The following is an 18,743-nucleotide window of genomic DNA, read 5'->3' as shown; positions in this document are numbered from 1 at the left end:
GTAATGAAGAACGTGCATAGTAATGTTGTGATTATTTTTTTTTACATTATTTTACATACAGCCAATGCCCTTCACGCTGTGAAACAGTTAGGATTAACGAGACATGGGCCAAATTAATTAGGCTACTTTCATCCAGCTGGTGGGAAAATTTTGAACAATAGAATATGAAATATTTCAGAGGATGTGCTGAGAAATGCCTTATGTCTTTCAATTTATAACCTTTATTCGCTCAAAATTTTAGCTCAATAGAGGTGAATAAAAGTTAGGAAAAGTCAAGAAATCTCGTAGTCGCAGCCTCAGTGGTTTTAGAGATACAACTGTTGATACAAAAAAGTTGAATTGACAGCCCCCCCCCCAACCTTCAAAGGGTTTGCATTGAGTCAACAGATCTATGCCTGGTTTACGTTAGCTCCAGGGATCAGTAAAATATAAGGTTGTCATCTTCAGTGCAACAAGACCATTGATTGATTGGTTTAGTGAGGATTCGTAGTCCCATTGCTTTCATTTTGAGTGATCATACTGATTTTCAATTTATTCCTGTAAGACGTTACGTAATGAAAAAATATATAACTAAGGTTGGAAGACATTACGTCATGTCTTTTCAATTCAAAATGAAGTTTAAAATTTATTCTTTTTTTCATAGTCGTAATCCTCCTTCAAAGCGGTATTACAAAGAACAATTTTCGATAAGGGGGGCATCAAGAATATGTCGACATGACTTTTAAGGTTTACGTTAGCTCCAGAGATCAGCAAAATATAAGGTTCTCATTATCGTGATTGTAAGCCGCGGGAAATTTTTTCTCTAAAAAACAGATTCCCGGGAAGCTAAACATTTTTTCCAGCCCTGGTAGAAAACAAGAGAAATTAAATAATATACCACTGTCTTGCACTAGTGGCGTAGCCAAGGGAGGGGGGTTCGGGGGTTTCAACCTTTCAAATTGAATTTACGGATGTTAATACATGGTTTACAAGAAAAGTTGTAGCCTATGATGTAGTTTCTCGTCAAACTGTGCAAGGATGCAAGCTGTGCAAGGGGGGGAAGAACAGTCACCTTCACGCGGTCCCCCCTGTAAGTAGCATTATAAAAATGCGAAACGAAGACTGTCAAAACCGAACCTCAACCCGGAGCGCTCAGCACAAGACCCCACGAGAACCGCTTTTTTCAGAGCGCGGCAGTCCCACTGTCGACAAGTACCGTCGTCCCACCATCTTACAGCTGAACGCTGAGGGCATCACATCCAGCAAGATTGATGTGATCGAGCAGCTCGCTCATAAGAACCGAGCTCTTGTCATCCTCCTCCAGGAGACCCACTGCACTTCTGCAGACAAGCTAGTAATTCCACACTATTCACTAGCTGGGTCAACCCAAAGCAGGAAACATGGCCTCGCCACGTTCGTCCATGAGAGCTTGAACTGGACGCTTGCAAACTCCTCAGTCAATGAAGAAATAGAATGGGTTTGTGTGAGCATTGAAAATTACAACATCATCAATGTATACAAGCCACCATCCTCACGCCTGAACCCATCATCTATACCCGCATTCCCCTCACCCAGTATCTATGCTGGTGACTTTAACTGCCAGCACACCGACTGGGGTTACAAATACATCAACAGCGACGGAGAAAGCCTGGCTACTTGGGCTGCGAACAACAACCTCGCCCTCCTCTACAACCCAAAAGATCCAGCCAGCTTCTGGTCCGGACGCTGGGGAACGGGCACCAACCCTGACCTGGCCTTTGCAAGCATGGACACAGACAGCTCTCTTCCTGACAGACGTGTGCTGGAGAAGTTCCCACGTTCCCAACACCGACCTTCGCTCATCACTGCTCCTAAGCTTGTCTCTCCCATCCCAAGTGCCCCAGTGAAGCGATGGAACTTTAGAAAGGCCAATTGGAATCGCTACAGCCTCATAACCAATCAAAATGTGGCGGAACTACCATCACCTTCTACCGCCAACGTGGATGAGGCCTACCAAGACTTCTGCCGTGCTATCAAATCCGCAGCTAAACAAGCTATCCCTCGCGGCCGCCGAAAGAACTACACGCCGTGCTGGGACTCAGAGTGCGAAAATTTATACCGCTCTTATGTTCGTGCCTCACCAGGTGCTGCCTCTACCTCAGCCGCAACAAAACTGCTCGATCGGCTAGACTCAAGGAGGCTTGAGAGATGGAAAAACACCGTCAACACTATCGACTTTACACACTCTAGCCGGATAGCATGGAGTACTGTCAATAACCTTACAGGTCGTTCAGCACGCCCCTCCCGCCAATGCCCCGTTACTGCCAATAACATCGCATCAGAACTGGTGAAAAATGGGACCTACAAAATAGGCGATCGCAAGTTCTCCAAACTTGTAAAGAGGGAAACGTCTGATCTCTGGAAAATCCCAACACCAGACGAGGAAAGCATCTCTGATGAGTTTACGTCGGATGAGTTCACCGCTGCCCTACAATCTACTAAGACCCGTAAGGCCCCTGGTCCCGATAACATCTGCCCCGAACTTGTACTCCATGCTGGCACCGCCATGAAGTCTTGGCTGCGAAAATTCCTGTCTTCCTGCTTATGCCAACTCAAGATCCCCAAAATTTGGAGACGAGCCAAAGTAGTCGCGATCCCTAAGCCTCATAAGCCACAAGAGGATCCGAAGAGCTATCGACCTATATCTCTTCTCTGCATCCCTTTTAAAATCTTCGAACGTCTTATCTACACTCGAGTCGAACCAATTATAGACCCACTCTTGCCCCGGGAGCAAGCTGGTTTTCGACATGGAAGATCTACTGTGGACCAAGTCACTCTCTTGACTCAAGACATCGAAGACTGCTTTGAGGCAAAGAAGAAGGCTGGTGCTGTGTTTCTCGACCTCACAGCTGCATACGACACTGTATGGCACCAAGGCCTCACCTGCAAACTGCTCCGCCTGCTCCCGGACAGACACATGGTCCGCATGATCATGGAGCTCGTTTACAACAGAAGCTTTACTCTCACCACCGGAAGTGGTAAACCAAGCAGGTTACGACGCCTTAAAAATGGCGTCCCTCAGGGATCTGTCCTGGCCCCCCTTCTGTTTAACATCTACACCCACGACTTGCCAATCACGGTATCCGCAAAGTATGCCTATGCCGATGATTTGGCCATTCTACACTTGTCGAATCATTGGGAAACATTAGAAGGGACTCTAAACCAGGACATGTCGACACTTTCGGCATACCTCCAGAGATGGAGACTGAAGCTCAGCGAAACCAAAACAGTGACGACAGCCTTCCACTTAAACAACCGGGAAGCAAAGCGTGAGCTCAAGATCAGCACCAATGGAAAAACCCTGCCCTTCTGCCCAAACCCTAAATATCTAGGGGTAGTCCTGGACAGGTCGCTCACTTACCGTCAACATTTGGAGTCACTACGCAAAAAGATCTCAACACGCACAGCTTTGCTAAGGCGTCTGGCCGGCTCTGGCTGGGGAGCCGGAGTTGATACCCTGCGCATTGCCACCATCGCGCTAGTTCACGCTCCAGCAGAATACTGTGCACCTGTCTGGAGCCGCAGTGCCCACTGCCATCAAATCGACACTGCCATAAACGACGCCCTGCGTATCGTGACAGGATGCCTGCGACCTACACCATCGGAAAATCTCCCTGTCCTTGCAGGCATCCAACCAGCTGAGCTTCGTCGTGAAGAAGCCATCCTGTCTCTCTCTCGTCGAGCTACGAACCCCAACCACTTACTCTACTCAAGTCTCTACGAGTCTGTGAACGAGAAACCTCGGCGACTGAAATCGAGACACCCATTTGTACGTGCCGCACAACTCCTGATGAAAAGTGCTGAAGACCAATCCATCAGTGCGGCAACCTGGGCGGACCACCAATGGAGCTCGGAGTGGAAGAAGAACTCCTCAAGACTCCAAAGTTTCATCTCCGACACCAGCCACCATCCAACCGGAATGCATTTGCCCAGGAAGGCCTGGGTGCGGCTCAACCGCCTTCGTACTGGCGTCGGACTATTTCGCTTCAACATGCACAAATGGGGGATGGCTCCATCCGCGATCTGTGAGTGTGGCATGGAGGAACAAACCGCAGACCACACCATCTGTAACTGCGCCATCTACCATGCGCCAAATGGTGTGCGTGGACTGCGTGAACTGGATGACGAATCAATTCAATGGCTGCTCGACACCTGCCCAAACATTTAAACCGCGTCGCCGCCACTGCCCAAGGGTGGTAAAAGGCAGAGCCCCTCGACCCTTGAAGTGGCGAAGAACAAGGTTCAAACGAAGAAGATGCAAGCCATCTGCAACTGCTGAGATCGCTTGTTCGATCTAGATTAACATCTAAACAGCTATTCGTTATACAAAACTTGAATATATCAGAAATAGCCTAAAGTAACTTCATTGTCTCAAAGCTTTTTGTTTGACACTCATCAAGATGTATGACCTCTATGACGTTACATTTTCTAAACTTTGGGTTGACTTAAGAGCATAAAAGTTAGTGACTTACCGGAATAAGATCGTTTTTTGAAGGAGAAAGTTGATAAATAATAAAACTGTAATAATCTCGCAAAAAAAAGCAATCAACCTATGTCTCTAAAACAAAGTTTGCCTAATTTTAAACGAAACTGCATTAAAAGAGCGAGTTTTGCCAATACCAAACATTCAAATATCTCAGTCTGGAATTAGCAACAAGAAAACATAGAGACTTAGCTTTATTTACGAAAAATGCCGAAGAAAACATGATCTTATCATTTTGCTATGCCACCGGACAGCACCATTTTACAGAAATACTCATACCCACAATTTTGTTGAAAATGCTCTCAGAATGCACCAAACTGAAAGTAATTTTTCAAAATTTTCTGGGGGAGGCCCCCCAGACCCCCCGCCGCTAAGTGTCGCCTTCGGCGAACACGCCATCGGGCTTCACCCGCCGGCTGTCAACACCCCCCTTTTCAAAAATTTTGACTATGCTACTGTCTTGCACTGTCAATATTTTGCCCCCCCAATGTTGAAGGTCTGGCGGCGCCACTGACCACATGCAATAGTTTCCAAAATCGATGATAATACATTTTACATTTACTGGAAAATATCAATATAAGCTATCTCATAAATTATAACAATTATGTAAAATTTGTAGACTGGTGAGATGTCGAAACATCATGGTAAGATTGATTTGCCCAAATAACTAGACATTTAAACAAACAAACCTACTTGTTTGTTTATGGTTTAAAAGAGTTACCTTTCTACCCAAATTGTATAACTAGACATTTCTGCTCATATTCAGAACTGTTTTTTTTTTTCAGCGGAAGATCGACCGCAGTTATTTCATTCATCAGTTATCTCTTGACTCCAGTTTGTGGCACTATGAGTTTCCTATTGATGGCGGCTGTTTTACAGACTATTCTGCCCGTGCATCGCTCCTGCTTTTTTATGAATACCAGTGCTATATTTCTGAATAGATGAAAGGCTGATGCATGCAACCTCGAAAAGAGAAGGAAACAATCGCACCAATTCCTACAAACCGACGTCGAGTGATGATGTTTTACTGCTAACAACCTACCACGTGTTGATCTCATACCATCACATTCAGCTTTATGTCTGCACAGGTTTGAAAATTAAGACAATCAAGCTCTCATGTAGGGTTTTATTGTGATGAGCTTGCCACTACCACGCGCGTTGTGGCTGAACGATGTTGACGAATTGCTTGTTTGACTGGTGAAATGTCATTATATGTAAAACCGCATTTCCGATCGCATTTAACTATTGTGCCCCAATGATTTTGTACTCATTCTTTTTAGTGCTCTGCTCTGTGTTTTTAATCATGCACAGACAGTTCTGTTATAAATTACAATTACGTACGTTTCCAATCTAACAATGCTTGAGAATTAGTAGGCCTATAGCATTAATGTATGTGAATTATTACGACGGTTTCAACACCTACAATGAGGGTCGTGTGATCTTTGAACATTCATATGTCTGAAAAGTGATTGATTTCATTTAAATCTCCATACCTACTTAATAGGCTGCAAAACCTGGCGGACCACTGCTAGCGGGGACAAACCCAAGGTCTCATTTACTGAAGATGGAACAAACGGATGATGACAATTCCTTCAAAGTTAAGTGTTTTCGCGTCAACCGGCAACTTTATTACGGCTTGTGTATAATATAAAGTTCCTTGCATTACGTGCAATATGTTTCACCTTAAAATTCCTCTTACATGACCGACAAACAATTACTTGTGGCGACTGTTGTTCAGTTTTACTTTGCACCACCATTACTGTGTGGCTAAACCGCCAAACTTACGTTACCCCGAGCTAGAAGACAAACGTGAAGAGAGAATTTGTATATTTTCAAATAGATTCAGTGAAATTCAACGTTAGAACAATAATTCAATGATAAAACAAACGTGGCAACACAAGTTGTACCAAACACGAGAATACTGCGAGAACATTTAACGCAACAATTTGTCTACCATATTAACACGCGTCATATTGACCTTGTCAGGGTACACAATCTTAAGCAAGTCTATGGAACGGCTGAAGCTTAGGCTAGTGATGAGATTGGAGGACCCATTTGTCTATGTGGATATCACAATAAAGGGCACTTGTCACCTCCTTGGTTTTGTAACGTAAAAATGCGCACAGCTCCAACATTTGTAATATTGTCAAGCAAATTGAACCAATAATTTCAAAAGCAGCGGTACGGTATAGAGTCCTCCATGCTACTGCTGCCAATTCTCTTGAGTGTTGCAACCTGGCACATTGGCTGGTCATTTGAAAAAGTCTTGTGTGCGTAACCTGGAGTTTACGATTTATGCGCATATGAGTTTCTCGGCATGCGTGCAAGGCCGCTACGGCACTCAGTTTTCTTTCCTCTCTTTGGGAAAGTTATTTTCGCCACATCATCTAGAAAAAAGACCGGTTAAGTACCGTAGATACACAAATGCAAACCAAAAGCTTTATCTTGGCGATTTTACTTGTGACATACGCGACACTCTTTAGAGGCTGTCAATACCGCCATGTGCAGTAGATTGATCAAGCTTCAAAAGTGAAGGTTGTCGGGAATCAGTTTCCCATTCTTGGAGGCTTGAAGTTACTGAAGCAAGCCAATTTACCAGTGTTGACAGAATGATTTTTTTAGTTCAGTCGGTTGAGCAATCACACAACATAGAAATGGCAACTAACGATGGTTCAAATCTCTGGAAGAGCGCTCGAGTCATTTTTGGACGTATCTTTAATTAGCCTTCCTTGGGGGTGGGATTGTAAGGGCGACGATTCTGCGTCTATGGTTCAAAACCTCAAGCTTTCTCAGTCCGAAAACAAAGATTCTAGCAATTAAACAGTTTGGTGTCTAAGATGGCCTCAACATTTCCAAAGACCACCTCTTGTTACGTTGTATAAATGTTGCAACTGTGGCTACGAGACAAAGCAACTCGACCAACCTGCCTCGCAGAGCAGCGCGTCTTTATCAAACCTTCCACACAAGCAAGTGGTTGGTGCTATCCTCTCTCCCAGCTACTTCGTTTGCCGAGTTCATCCGGAAATCTTCGTAGCTATACGTATGTTACAAATATAGTTAGAACGTCATAGCCCAATTCATTTTGTGTCAACGGATAACCGATTCACATACCCGTCTCCTCCGCTAATAACCAGGGTGTTTGTTTTCGCTGGGGTCGAAGTTGCATGTTGTCTTTGCTGGGTCGATAATTGTTCTGTTGAAATGTACCACGGATTAAAAATTGCTACTCAAACACAGGATGACAGCAACTACATACCGCGACGGTAACGTAGGCTACCCTACGTTGCTACTTCTGTAAATAAGCTATCAAATATAAAGGTTTCCAAACAAAATCAGAAAAATTTGTTTGTTCTAATTCCTTGGTCTAGCTATACATGGGCCTCCCTCAAAAAATGTAACCTTGATACCTTGAGGATGAGGCATAGGCCACTTGAAAAACCTTCGTTACAGAGCTTATCAAAAATGAATTAGGCTATAGCTTCAGGTAACTAATAGACAAACCTGATGATCCTTGATCCAGAGTCTCGACAGAAGTTAAGAATCGAACATGTCCCGTGTGTCCGTATGGTAGACCTTGTGGCATGACTGGGAGCGGGAGAGACGTGGTGGCAACATTTATAGTCGGTAGCGCCATCGTGAGGACAACTCCAGCGCTGGTTCCCACCCACACGAGGTTGTTGCACACCAACAAGGAAGTTATTCTCAAGCAAGCTGCTTTGTGCTGTCGTATAATCGCATCTGCGCCTAAAACGTTTTGCACATTGTTAGATCAAGGTTTTTTAAAGCGTTTATATTGAGCAGCCTCATTCTTCTACAGCTGCTTCAGCATCAAAATTGGTATCATCATCCATTCAATCGATTTTGACTCTAGGTCACTTTGTAAATCATCTCCCTCCACAGCTCTCGATTCCTCACAACCTCTTTTAGCTCTTGCATGTCCATCTTTCTGTCATTCGTCATCATATCGAGCCATCTTATTTTGGGACAGCCCTTTCCTCTTCCTCCGTTGACCAAGCCAAGCATGATGACTTTTTTTAGTAATTTACTTGTAATACTACTCAAATATTCATCATCATCACGTTCCATCTCCGATCCGAAGGTTGGCTGTCATTTGCTTTCACATGTCACGCTCTATGGAAATGTCATATTACAGAAATAAAATTAAATTCCACTTACTTGCCAACATCTTGCTGACGGGATGAGAAACGTCCACTTCGGTTATGAGAGCGTGGGTAACCGAATGAAATAGTTTAATCTGAGGCCGTTTGTCTAATGCCACCCAGACTCCAAACCCAAAGCAGACCATACAATAGATCTGTTGAATGCAGAAACGATGGATAAATTTTTCAACGCATTTGCATAAATTCATAGTTTTGCTTCAAAAGTAAGACTGACATAGAAATACCAAGTCGGTAGCGCAGTGGTTTGAGTGTCCGCCTCCGAGTTGGTAGGCGTAGGTTCGACACCCTGCCGGGTCACACCAAAGATTTTTTGAATATGGTACTGGATCTCATTCCTGCTTGGCACTCAGCAATGAAATTGAAGACGCACCTCAGAGTAAGTAAAGCTGATGCAAAACATTCTAACGTTTTTCATAACTGGCCAGATAACAGAAAGTTAGATGGGCCGTGGGCAGCATGAGATATTTTTAAATCCTTGCAAGCCACAACAAACGATCTGTATTTTTTTTTTATTTACAAAAACTTGGGAAACTCCATCAGGTCGCTGGGCGACCCAATTATGGGTCACGAACATCCCAATTAAAGTTATAAACAACAAAAAGTGTAGAATTGAATCAAAAAGTAGAATTTCTACATCATCAAGGTTTTATTTCTTACTTCTTTTGTTTTTAAATCATAATGTGGACAAAAACTATTAATAGGTGCCGTGATGAAAGAAAATAAAAATGTACGAATAAAAGCAAAAACCAATAACAGGGCATAAAAAATTTTGAGTATCTGCCATGGTTACAACGCTGCACAGATACACGCCATTATTACCAAGATTGATTACCGGTACCTGTTTTTTGTTGTCTTGAGTCACTGGGAAAAGCGCTTGTAGGTTGTGATTTTTAACATCCAAGATTCCTATTTGGTTTTGGCAACCACACCACAACTCTTTGTCGTTGACTACAACCATTTTTGTAATGGGGCTGTTTGGGGAAGTACCTGGTGGAAAAATGCAATAAAATTAGTGATTAACTGAGTCAAAAAACACCTATCTTAGTTTCTTGAAGGCACCAGGTATGTTTATTTGACGAAACATTTGAATGAATTCAGAACAATTTCAACAGGAGTGTGTAAACATGCAATACTGCTAATTACTTTCAATAGTTGATGCTACAAAAAATATTAGAAATCATAGCTTATAATTTTGTTGTAGTTTGCAAGTCACCTGTCAAAAAATATTAGAAATCATAGCTTATAATTTTGTTGTAGTTTGCAAGTCACCTGTCATGCACTTTTTGTTGTTGAGCTCCCACTTGCCATTGGACGGGTTGCGGTGGTAAATAACCAAATCTCCGTTGCTGAGCGCCACGAATACCTTTAAAGTTCAAAGTATAGAAGGTGAAAAAACAATACGAAAACATATAATTATCAAGATGCTTTGTCTGACACTATATTCCATCCAGCGGTTCAACAACAGACAAAAGCTTTTCATTATTTCAGGGTCATTTAGAGACTAATTTAAGCCCGGTGCCAATACCATTTCTCAGTCAGCAAAACAAGACGCTGCTCAAATGCATAGAAGCCAAAGTATGTGTGGCATTGTCTTCAACTTTCCGGGCCCCTTGGAAAAATCCCTTTTAAAATCATCTCGGGCTCGAATCTAAATTATCCCCTGTACCTCCCTGCCAACGCCACTACAAAGTTTACCTGTCCTTCATGGTGCAAAATGCAGTGCACTGATGCGGAATGGTTGAGCTGATCTGGATGGTTGCTCGTCCTCAAAGCTTCCGTGGTGGAATAAATGTTTATTCTGTAGCAAAAAATTGAAGTTTTGGTCGACTTTTTTGGAAATTATATATTTGTTTTGATGCCAATCAACTGGACATTAATTTAGCCCATCTTGCATTTACAATTGACCTTAAATTGCGACACTGTTGTGAGGGCAAAACAGCAAGCATTTGCTTTCAGGATGTCATTTCACTGCGGATTCGGAAGCTTTAGTTGTTTCTGACTGAACGTAAAACCATAACTTTTTACAAAGTGTTAAAGATCTTGTTTAATTTGAGGAACCTCCACTTGTGCAAGCCTATGGTTACACAGGCGTATGAACAACCACCTTATTCTACAATATTAATCACAACTTTACTCAATTTTTTGGTTTTTCTTTTAGTCCTGTAACTTCAATCCTTCTCCGGATTAATCTTTTTATTTTATTATCAATGAAAGGAAAAAACAAAACAACCATCTCCTAAAGTTAAACCTCATTTCATTCTTTAACTTACTTTCCATCTTCCGTGCCAAGCCACATAGACCCGTTACTTGGAAGCGCTCTTCCTCCATTGATGCTACTGCTGTTGTCAGAGAGAAGATCGTCCAGACTTCCATGAAGAGTAGAGCCATCGCTGTCTTTCTTGTAAGCTCCACTTCCGATAATCTCTCGCATCCCAGAGTTGGGAACGCGATTTCCAAAAGCATCGGAAGATGGGACTTCTCTGACCACGTTTGAAGAATCTAAAACAGAATTGTAGTGTAACAAAACACACCGATTTTGTAACGAACAAGCTGCGGTAGGTTTTCGTTGAGAGCTCTCTCTTTGAGTTTTCAATTCTGTTGAAAGCTTACGGTGCATTTCAACTTAATGGAAAGTGGTGCCAATTGCACTAGGTTATCTTGAACAATCCTACATACAGTATTAAGAAATGATACTAGACAATAAGCTACAAGCATGCACAAACACCACCAGACGTTTGCTCTATAGTGACAAGGTGGCACCCGTTGGCCACGTTGCCAGCGCAAATGTAGTAATATTATTTATGCAGTCTTGCAGCAGAGTTTTAATATTTTACTTGGTAGAAGAAGATTCTACCTTGGTGTTTATTAGTGTAATGTTATGTTATTTAAATGTTAGTGTAATGTTTATTAAATGTTTATCATCGACTTGGCTGATGGTGGCTGCTTGACTCGAAGACCGTCATGGTCACTTCGCAGCTTCCCGTTGTGATTTACTTACTTCAAAGATGCAGTGTACATTTGTTATTTTTCTTTGTTTCAATTGTGTTCGTTAAGCGTGCTGCATCATTTAATGATTTTGCTGTTATAATATTGCACAACAAAATAAACCAATCAATCAATTGGTTCTCTTGCAGAAGCAATGTATCAGTGGTGTAGGGGGAGAGGGGGGGCTCTAAACAACCACTCTTTAAAGACGTGTGCAACGTAATGACGATTAAGTTAATAATAACATGAAACAGTGCTCTTATTATCTTTATTGTTAACCAAAATAGTTCTCACGTCACACATGTCTCTAAAAGGAGTTTAGAAATTTATGGCTCTTCCTTTCTGACTACTGCAATGTGTATTTTCATGTACACTTTTTCATTTGCATGAAATTAAGTTGCGAAATTAACTCAAACCCTCCTAAAAGATTGCCGGGTGCTTTGACAAAAAATGGTTTTTGTTTCATGGTTTCATATTGTTATAGTAATCCTTTTCGTCTCTGCGAGCATGGTTTTTGTCATTACGTAAGTCAACCACAGGCTGCACAGGGCAGGAGAGACTCGCAAAGAAACGGTAAAGTAAAACAGTACGAGTAAACAAAAACCAAGTTAGATCACTTGCAGATTTCTTACAATATCTAAAAACTATCAAAAATAGCCTATTGATGAATCACGTGACTAACGAGCTGTTTTCTCAGGCCTACATTACATTACAATGAAACGATTGTTTTCATAAAGCAACAAAAAAATGTAAGCACAAGATTTTGAAAGGTATTTCCTGTTTTTGTAATCCATCTTTTCCAAGAAAAGTGGAAGACTACAAATAAGATCCAGCGGTTTCGGATGAATCAAGTTGAATGACAAAGTGATCAAAAATAATGGCCTAGACCTGACCTAGCAAAACAAATACTTAAAACTCATCTGAGACAAATTCAGCATATCGCCAGTGGCAAGTAGTTGTCAGCCTACCTTTAGTGATAGAGTTTGAAAGAATAGAAGGTATGCTGTTGACTGAAAAGCCGAATCTTTTGCACAATGAAGGACTTGAAAGTAGGGGACTCATGATTGGTAGAATAATTTCTTCGTCTGGTGATACGGTAGAAGATTTACTACGGTCGTCAGTGGACAAACCCATGATATCTACGTACACGCTACACAAAGATCTAAGAAAACCTCACTACAGCCCAAACCTATAACGTGTTAGAGTCTTAGAGACAGCTTTACTTTGAACAAAATGCAGGCCTGCCAACTAACAACAAAGAGCAAAAGAGCAAGAAAGAAATTTCGATTATTATTTTTCCTTTGCAAGGGAAGTAAAGGTTGCACTTGCATAAAAAATGCATTCAGGCAAGAGAAAAGAGCGTAAGATTGAATATTAATCCATACCAATGTTGCCTATCACAATCTGAGCAGCCTAGAACAGATAACAGTCAGTTCAAATAGCACTTTTGGGCACTTAACCAGTATATTAGCACTCTCAACTATCACACTGTGTGTTATAGAAAACGTTGCTTATTCATGCAAAACCGCTTGATCTTGAAAAATATTTACGATTAGTCATGCTTTCCTATTTTGTGAATGCTGAAACAAATTTCAAAAGAAGTTCTCGAAGGCAAAAATTATTATCAGTTACTTTGAGATACAGGTTTATCACGAGGATTTGAGAGGATTTGTTGACCGGTTATTGGAAAGACATAATGCAAACTACATTTCTAAAGACAAAGATTTTGTTACATCTTTAGCACAAGAGTAACTGTCCATTACACTCTACAAAAGCACATGGTGATTGAGCGATTGAATTCACAAGATTTATTTCACTTTGTTAACATTTGTATGCCTGCTGCATGATTTTTATACGAAAAACAACAGCAGCAAGACAATCAATACAAAAAAATATGAATATTATTTATAAACTTGCGCTAAAAATAAAACAAAGTACAACCGATTTTTTAAAAATTAAAGAGATTAAATTTTCAGGCAAAAATAAAACACATTACATGTATAATCATATGCGGGTCCGCCTATTGGTTAAAATCAAGACAAATTCTTCGCTTCAACATAAAAGTGTCAATAATTTTGATTTAGCATTCCAGCATCCCTGACTGTACCTGAATCAATACCCCAATCCATACTTTTTGACTTTTGCTTTAAAGGCTTCATGCCAGGAAAAACTTAACAAGAAATAATTTGTTGTTAAATGGCTGTGTCTTAGTCAAGTAAACGATTTTGCGGAGGCTTTAAATTAAAACAAGCTCCTTCTAAGCTAATATTTTCAAAGCTAAAACCTCAATTGCTAAGGTAAAAGGTAAGTTGCTAAGGTAAATTGCTAAGGTCTAATATTTTCACTTAGAAACGCATCAAACGAACGCGCACGAATTATTCCTCATACATTTCTAAATTTTAACAATAAAATTGCTAATATATGGAGAGAAGAAATTTCTCTGTGCCATAAAAATATAAACAAACGATGACAAAGTAATCGGGTTGCATAACGCAATTCAAGCCATGGCAACACAGAAAAAATGTCTTTGCAAACATTTGTGGCAACGGCCTGCTGATATAGTTCGCCTGTATCTACAGTGAAGCTGGCGTAACGTCAATTATAACCCTTAGACCTAAACGCATTTGATGTAAGTATTTAGTCCTTTTTTATTAAAATACTTCTTTGATTACATGTCAACAAACTTCTTGGATAAAAGAGCTGTTCAAAAGTAGTGTAGACAATTACAAACTACACCTCGGATGAAGAACAGATTAGAGATACGGAGTTAATGTGAACATACCGATGCTCGGAATCGTGCAATTTTGACTGGAATTGCTTATGGTGCTCACTGGACTGTTATCCTCTTCTTCTGATTCGTCCCTAAAAACCAAATGAATGAAAAGCGTTAGGTTATTTCCACAAAAGAATACTTGAACGTGTTGGTGGTACATTTTAAACTTTCACGTGATGTCGCTGTTGTGCATATCAGAAGTAGCTTTGCTAGATTGTATGAAATCTTGGGCGACTTTTAAATGCAAAAGTTTCAATTAGATTGTAAGCAACAATTTGCAAATTGTGGCAAACCAGGCCGTGTCTACGTGGCCATAATTGACTGCAAAATTACAGTGTCTATAGATAGGAATACAACGAATAAACTTGAATCTTGAGTGGCCCACAAAATATGTTTTTTTAACAAACAGTTGAAATTGTTTGGCCAAAACAAAACGTTTAACAAATCATACCAACACCAATCATACGATCACTCGGCAGTAGTTGAACGGCAGGTTGGATTGTAGAGATTTATTTTTACATACAAAAAGTGAGCATGATCTCTGAACAGTGAACATACGTGTCCCAAGCAATGATTTCTTTAGCAAGGTTGTTCGTTGAGGACCGGCGCCGAGTTTGTGCGATCCCTTGTTTTGGTGCCGATATGTCTCGTTGAACAGATATCGCTGACAGCGGTTTCCCTCCCCACGTTGGAACCTGGCAAATCATTTTGGTTAAGAAGTAGTCGCGACCAGTAATCGCCAACAAACGATTGTTCATTTATAACGATTGATTGAGTATAAACGTATTGGAACGTGTTATAAAACGATAGACTGTTGATAGATACAGTAGATGATGTCTTTCGTTATCGATTCTTCATGGCTTGGCATATGATAAAATAAAATTTGCAAGATGGAAAATCAGTATCTCTTCTGCTGATTTTTTCTCATTTTTAAAAGATTGCAAACCACAGTTCTAAAATCATTCAACTACGACCTATCTTTATCAAAATAACTTTTTCAGTCATTTTCAGCATCACAAAAATACGATCAATAAAAAATAAGCCACTGAGCAGACAGGAAGCAATAAAATCCAGCGTTGTAAAATATACGTTGCTTCAGTTGATGGTTGAAAAAATTTTCGTACTTTCTCTAAGTGCCATAGCTTTATGTCTAGATGGTCATTTTATTTTTGTTTGGATGCGAAACGTACAGTAGATACAAACAAAACGTACAGTGTGCAATTGCATCCAATGAGAGAAAGCGAAAGACCGCAGCCCTGAAGGCGTGGGAGGTCGTCGAGTCTGCACTCTCTCATTCAAACAGTTATACGAAAGAAAGCATTGCGTTTTTAAATAGCAAACTATTTTAAATAGCTTTATGTCTATTACCTGTTCAATGCAACAAATCTTGGCGTTACAAACTGTCAAGCATTGGGTCTGCACTGGCTCCGGTTCTAAGGATAAGATGCAAATCTGAAATAACAAATGCACACAAATGTTTGAGGAAAGCTTTTCCAATCTTGTGTGGGTCCATGGCCACCTGGCTACCTATTGTCATCCTACCTGGAAGTGCGGTTTGATTTGCCGCATATTTCTGATTTTGGAAAGCGTTTCTGCTTATAGGTTAACACATGACGTGCCATGGCTACCCAGAGATACGGCCTGGACGACTTATTTATTATATGCTGCAGAACTTCGAGATTTTGCCAAATTTTGGTAAATGTCTGAATGAAAGTTTCTGAAAATAATTTTTTAACATTTTTTTTACTTTTTCCTAATTCGTAATGATATGAATGCTTTTTGTTGCTTTGGGGAAGCATTAAAACATGAGAAAACTTAAATTAAAAAACGTTCAATCAGGCTATTAGCAAGCGGCTAACAGTCTGACTGAAAATTTCTTCACAAAATCGTTTATGTTTCGCAAAGTTTGATAATATTAAAACCTAATTTGTCACCTGAAAAAAACAGTAAAAAAAATGTTAAATCATTGTTTTCAGAAACTTCCATTCAGACATTTACCAAAATTTGGCAAAATCTTGAAGTCTGCAGAATATAACAAATAAGTCGTCCAGGCCGTATCTCTAGGTAGCCATGGCACGTCATTTGTTAACCCATAAGGATAAGTAAAATATATCATTAAACAGAAACACAACACAGTTGAAAAAAAAACACAAAAAAGATTGGAAAAAAATGTCACTAAATTTAGATTCACAATATTAACATCACAGCAACGGGAAATTGCCAAGTGACCATTGTAAAGTAAACATCCAGGTCTTCAAGTCAAGCAGTCACTCTCAGACAAAACCTTAGATAAACTTCAGACAAATCCTTGTGTAATTTAAAACGTAACCCCTACCTGGCCAACGTAGCCATCTGTGTTGCAAACCCACACCTCCCTAGCCCCGGGGGAGGTGTCTATGTTAGGGGCAGCACAAGAAAACTGCATCCCGTTTCTCGTCTTACTTATTGGAATTGCTTTCACGAATGTCGGCTCCCATTTTCGTTTGTACGAAGCTGCAACAAAATTTAAATGATCTCTACCTTGGTACTGTAAGCTTTTCAACAAGAAACCAATTCTCAAACAATGGGTAAAAATTTGATTTCAAAGTTTATGTAAAATATGTGTTATCAAGTTTGCGAAAAAAATTTGCAAATTGTGGAAAATGACGTTGAGACAACGAAGTCATGTAACTGTTGCTACCTAATCAAACATAACTCACTAAAATTTTTCTTGGCATTCCAGAATAGGTGTTCGAATTGCGCTTTGCCATCTTCGGTCGTGAACTCGAATTGAAATACTTTCATTCCATCTCTGGATAAAACTCGATTGTTATTATAAAAGGTAGTGTGTCTCCGATAATACAAGTCATGTTCTTTACCAATAAGCCACACTGAGAAGCTCAGGCAACTTAGTTAAATTGGTTGTTCTACCCTGTAATTCAACAAAACCAAATCATAACGAGAAGCAGCACATTATTATTTATTTTATGATGCATTCAATGTAAAAAAGCAAACAAAATGTCATTTTGTTAACCATCATGAGATGTTGACAAATTTAAATTGAGAAATCAACTTTTGAAGGCCAACTGCGTTCTGTTTTTTTCTACAACAGCCCGAGAGCCGACGGCTTGTTTTTGCTGTGATGCATTTTTGTTAAGTCACCTACTTGGGCATACGGTGGAATTCGGTTATACGATTTGTGCAAGCAACACTACTTTTGGAAGACTTTGGTGGGGGGATCTCTTAGTCGACGACGACAACCAATATGTATTGTTTTCGTAATTAGAAAGAAGTTGTGTTTAACGATTTCCTAAACTGCAAATGTTTGCTACCTGACTGCTGCACTTACGGTGTAGGAATTCCTATTTCCAATCGGCCAGGTAAGCTCAGACTTTGACGCGACAGTTGCTGCTTCTCACTGATGCGTTTGCTAGAAACTTCAAGAAGGTCTTTTATTGCTTCGTCAAGTTGCTGAATAATTATAAAACGATGTGTTTTATATAGCGCTGTGTTCATCACAGATATCCATTTTATTCAGCGCTTGACAAAGCAGACAGTGTCAGTGCAGCTATGTAGAGTCGCATCTGAGTACATTCTTTATCTTGAACCCATTCATTTATTGCAGTAGGGTCCAGAACAAAAATAAAATTCAGTAGAAATGAAATGTCACGATAAAAAAGCGTATGTAATCCAAACTGGCGAAACTAAAGCCATGTGTAAGAAAGGTTTTAAAAAATATTTTATTGTCGAGCTAAAGATGAAGATGTAGCAGCACCGTATACAATTTGTGGCACTGAAGATGATAGCAGTAGCCTATAGTTTTCAAAAACAAACTTTGCACGAGGTTAGTTTCCGGATTTTGAGATCTTTTTTTTTTTATTGTTGCTAAAAGAGTAGGTAGCTGCAATTAACGTCTTGGAGACTTACCAAATGAGGAAGAGTTATTTTTTCCGCGAGGACCTCAATTTTATGAATTGATTCTTGGTCGGCTTGCAGCTGCTGTAGCAACCTTTCATGTGGCTGTTGAGAAGTTCCAATACTTCCTGTAAAATAAAATATCAATTAAGACCGAATCACAATTTAGTTTGTACAAAGGAGAGTTGTCAGGCCATAGAGATTACACAAGCTTGGCAGTTTGACCGAATACGAATATGAAAGAATACGCTGTCTGCTTTAGCAAATCAAATCTCTACTCTACAACATGCGAAACTGCCAAGATAAACCTTTCAAAGAGACGTTCTCTGTCCGAGGATATGGATTCCCACAGTCAATCACTATGTCATAGCCTACTCTTAATTCAACTATAGTAGATGAAAGAATAGAG

General features: G+C 40.3%; 1 protein-coding gene across 1 annotated transcript in view; it reads right to left on the bottom strand.

The window, feature by feature from the left end:
- Positions 1-6,313: 6,313 nt before the first annotated feature.
- LOC145779530 (uncharacterized) overlaps positions 6,314-18,743 on the bottom strand; it is a 59,774-nt gene continuing 47,344 nt past the window's right edge. Inside the window, exons 11-28 of the mRNA XM_082591135.1 lie at positions 18,347-18,462; positions 17,769-17,890; positions 17,140-17,231; positions 16,776-16,933; positions 15,809-15,892; positions 14,999-15,135; positions 14,450-14,529; positions 13,775-13,837; positions 12,636-12,752; positions 10,953-11,181; positions 10,378-10,480; positions 9,952-10,045; positions 9,521-9,669; positions 8,678-8,816; positions 8,003-8,245; positions 7,613-7,694; positions 7,425-7,535; positions 6,314-6,888 (exon numbers count right to left, since the gene is read on the bottom strand). Coding sequence (XP_082447261.1) covers positions 7,451-7,535; positions 7,613-7,694; positions 8,003-8,245; positions 8,678-8,816; positions 9,521-9,669; positions 9,952-10,045; positions 10,378-10,480; positions 10,953-11,181; positions 12,636-12,752; positions 13,775-13,837; positions 14,450-14,529; positions 14,999-15,135; positions 15,809-15,892; positions 16,776-16,933; positions 17,140-17,231; positions 17,769-17,890; positions 18,347-18,462 — 2,093 coding nt within the window. The 3' untranslated portion in view covers positions 6,314-6,888; positions 7,425-7,450. The remainder of the gene's footprint in view (positions 6,889-7,424; positions 7,536-7,612; positions 7,695-8,002; positions 8,246-8,677; positions 8,817-9,520; positions 9,670-9,951; positions 10,046-10,377; positions 10,481-10,952; positions 11,182-12,635; positions 12,753-13,774; positions 13,838-14,449; positions 14,530-14,998; positions 15,136-15,808; positions 15,893-16,775; positions 16,934-17,139; positions 17,232-17,768; positions 17,891-18,346; positions 18,463-18,743) is intronic.

The sequence above is a fragment of the Aplidium turbinatum genome, chromosome 11, assembly GCF_918807975.1.
Source record: "Aplidium turbinatum chromosome 11, kaAplTurb1.1, whole genome shotgun sequence".
NCBI classification, from domain to species: domain Eukaryota; kingdom Metazoa; phylum Chordata; class Ascidiacea; order Aplousobranchia; family Polyclinidae; genus Aplidium; species Aplidium turbinatum.
This window is presented reverse-complemented; position numbering and strand designations above follow the sequence as displayed.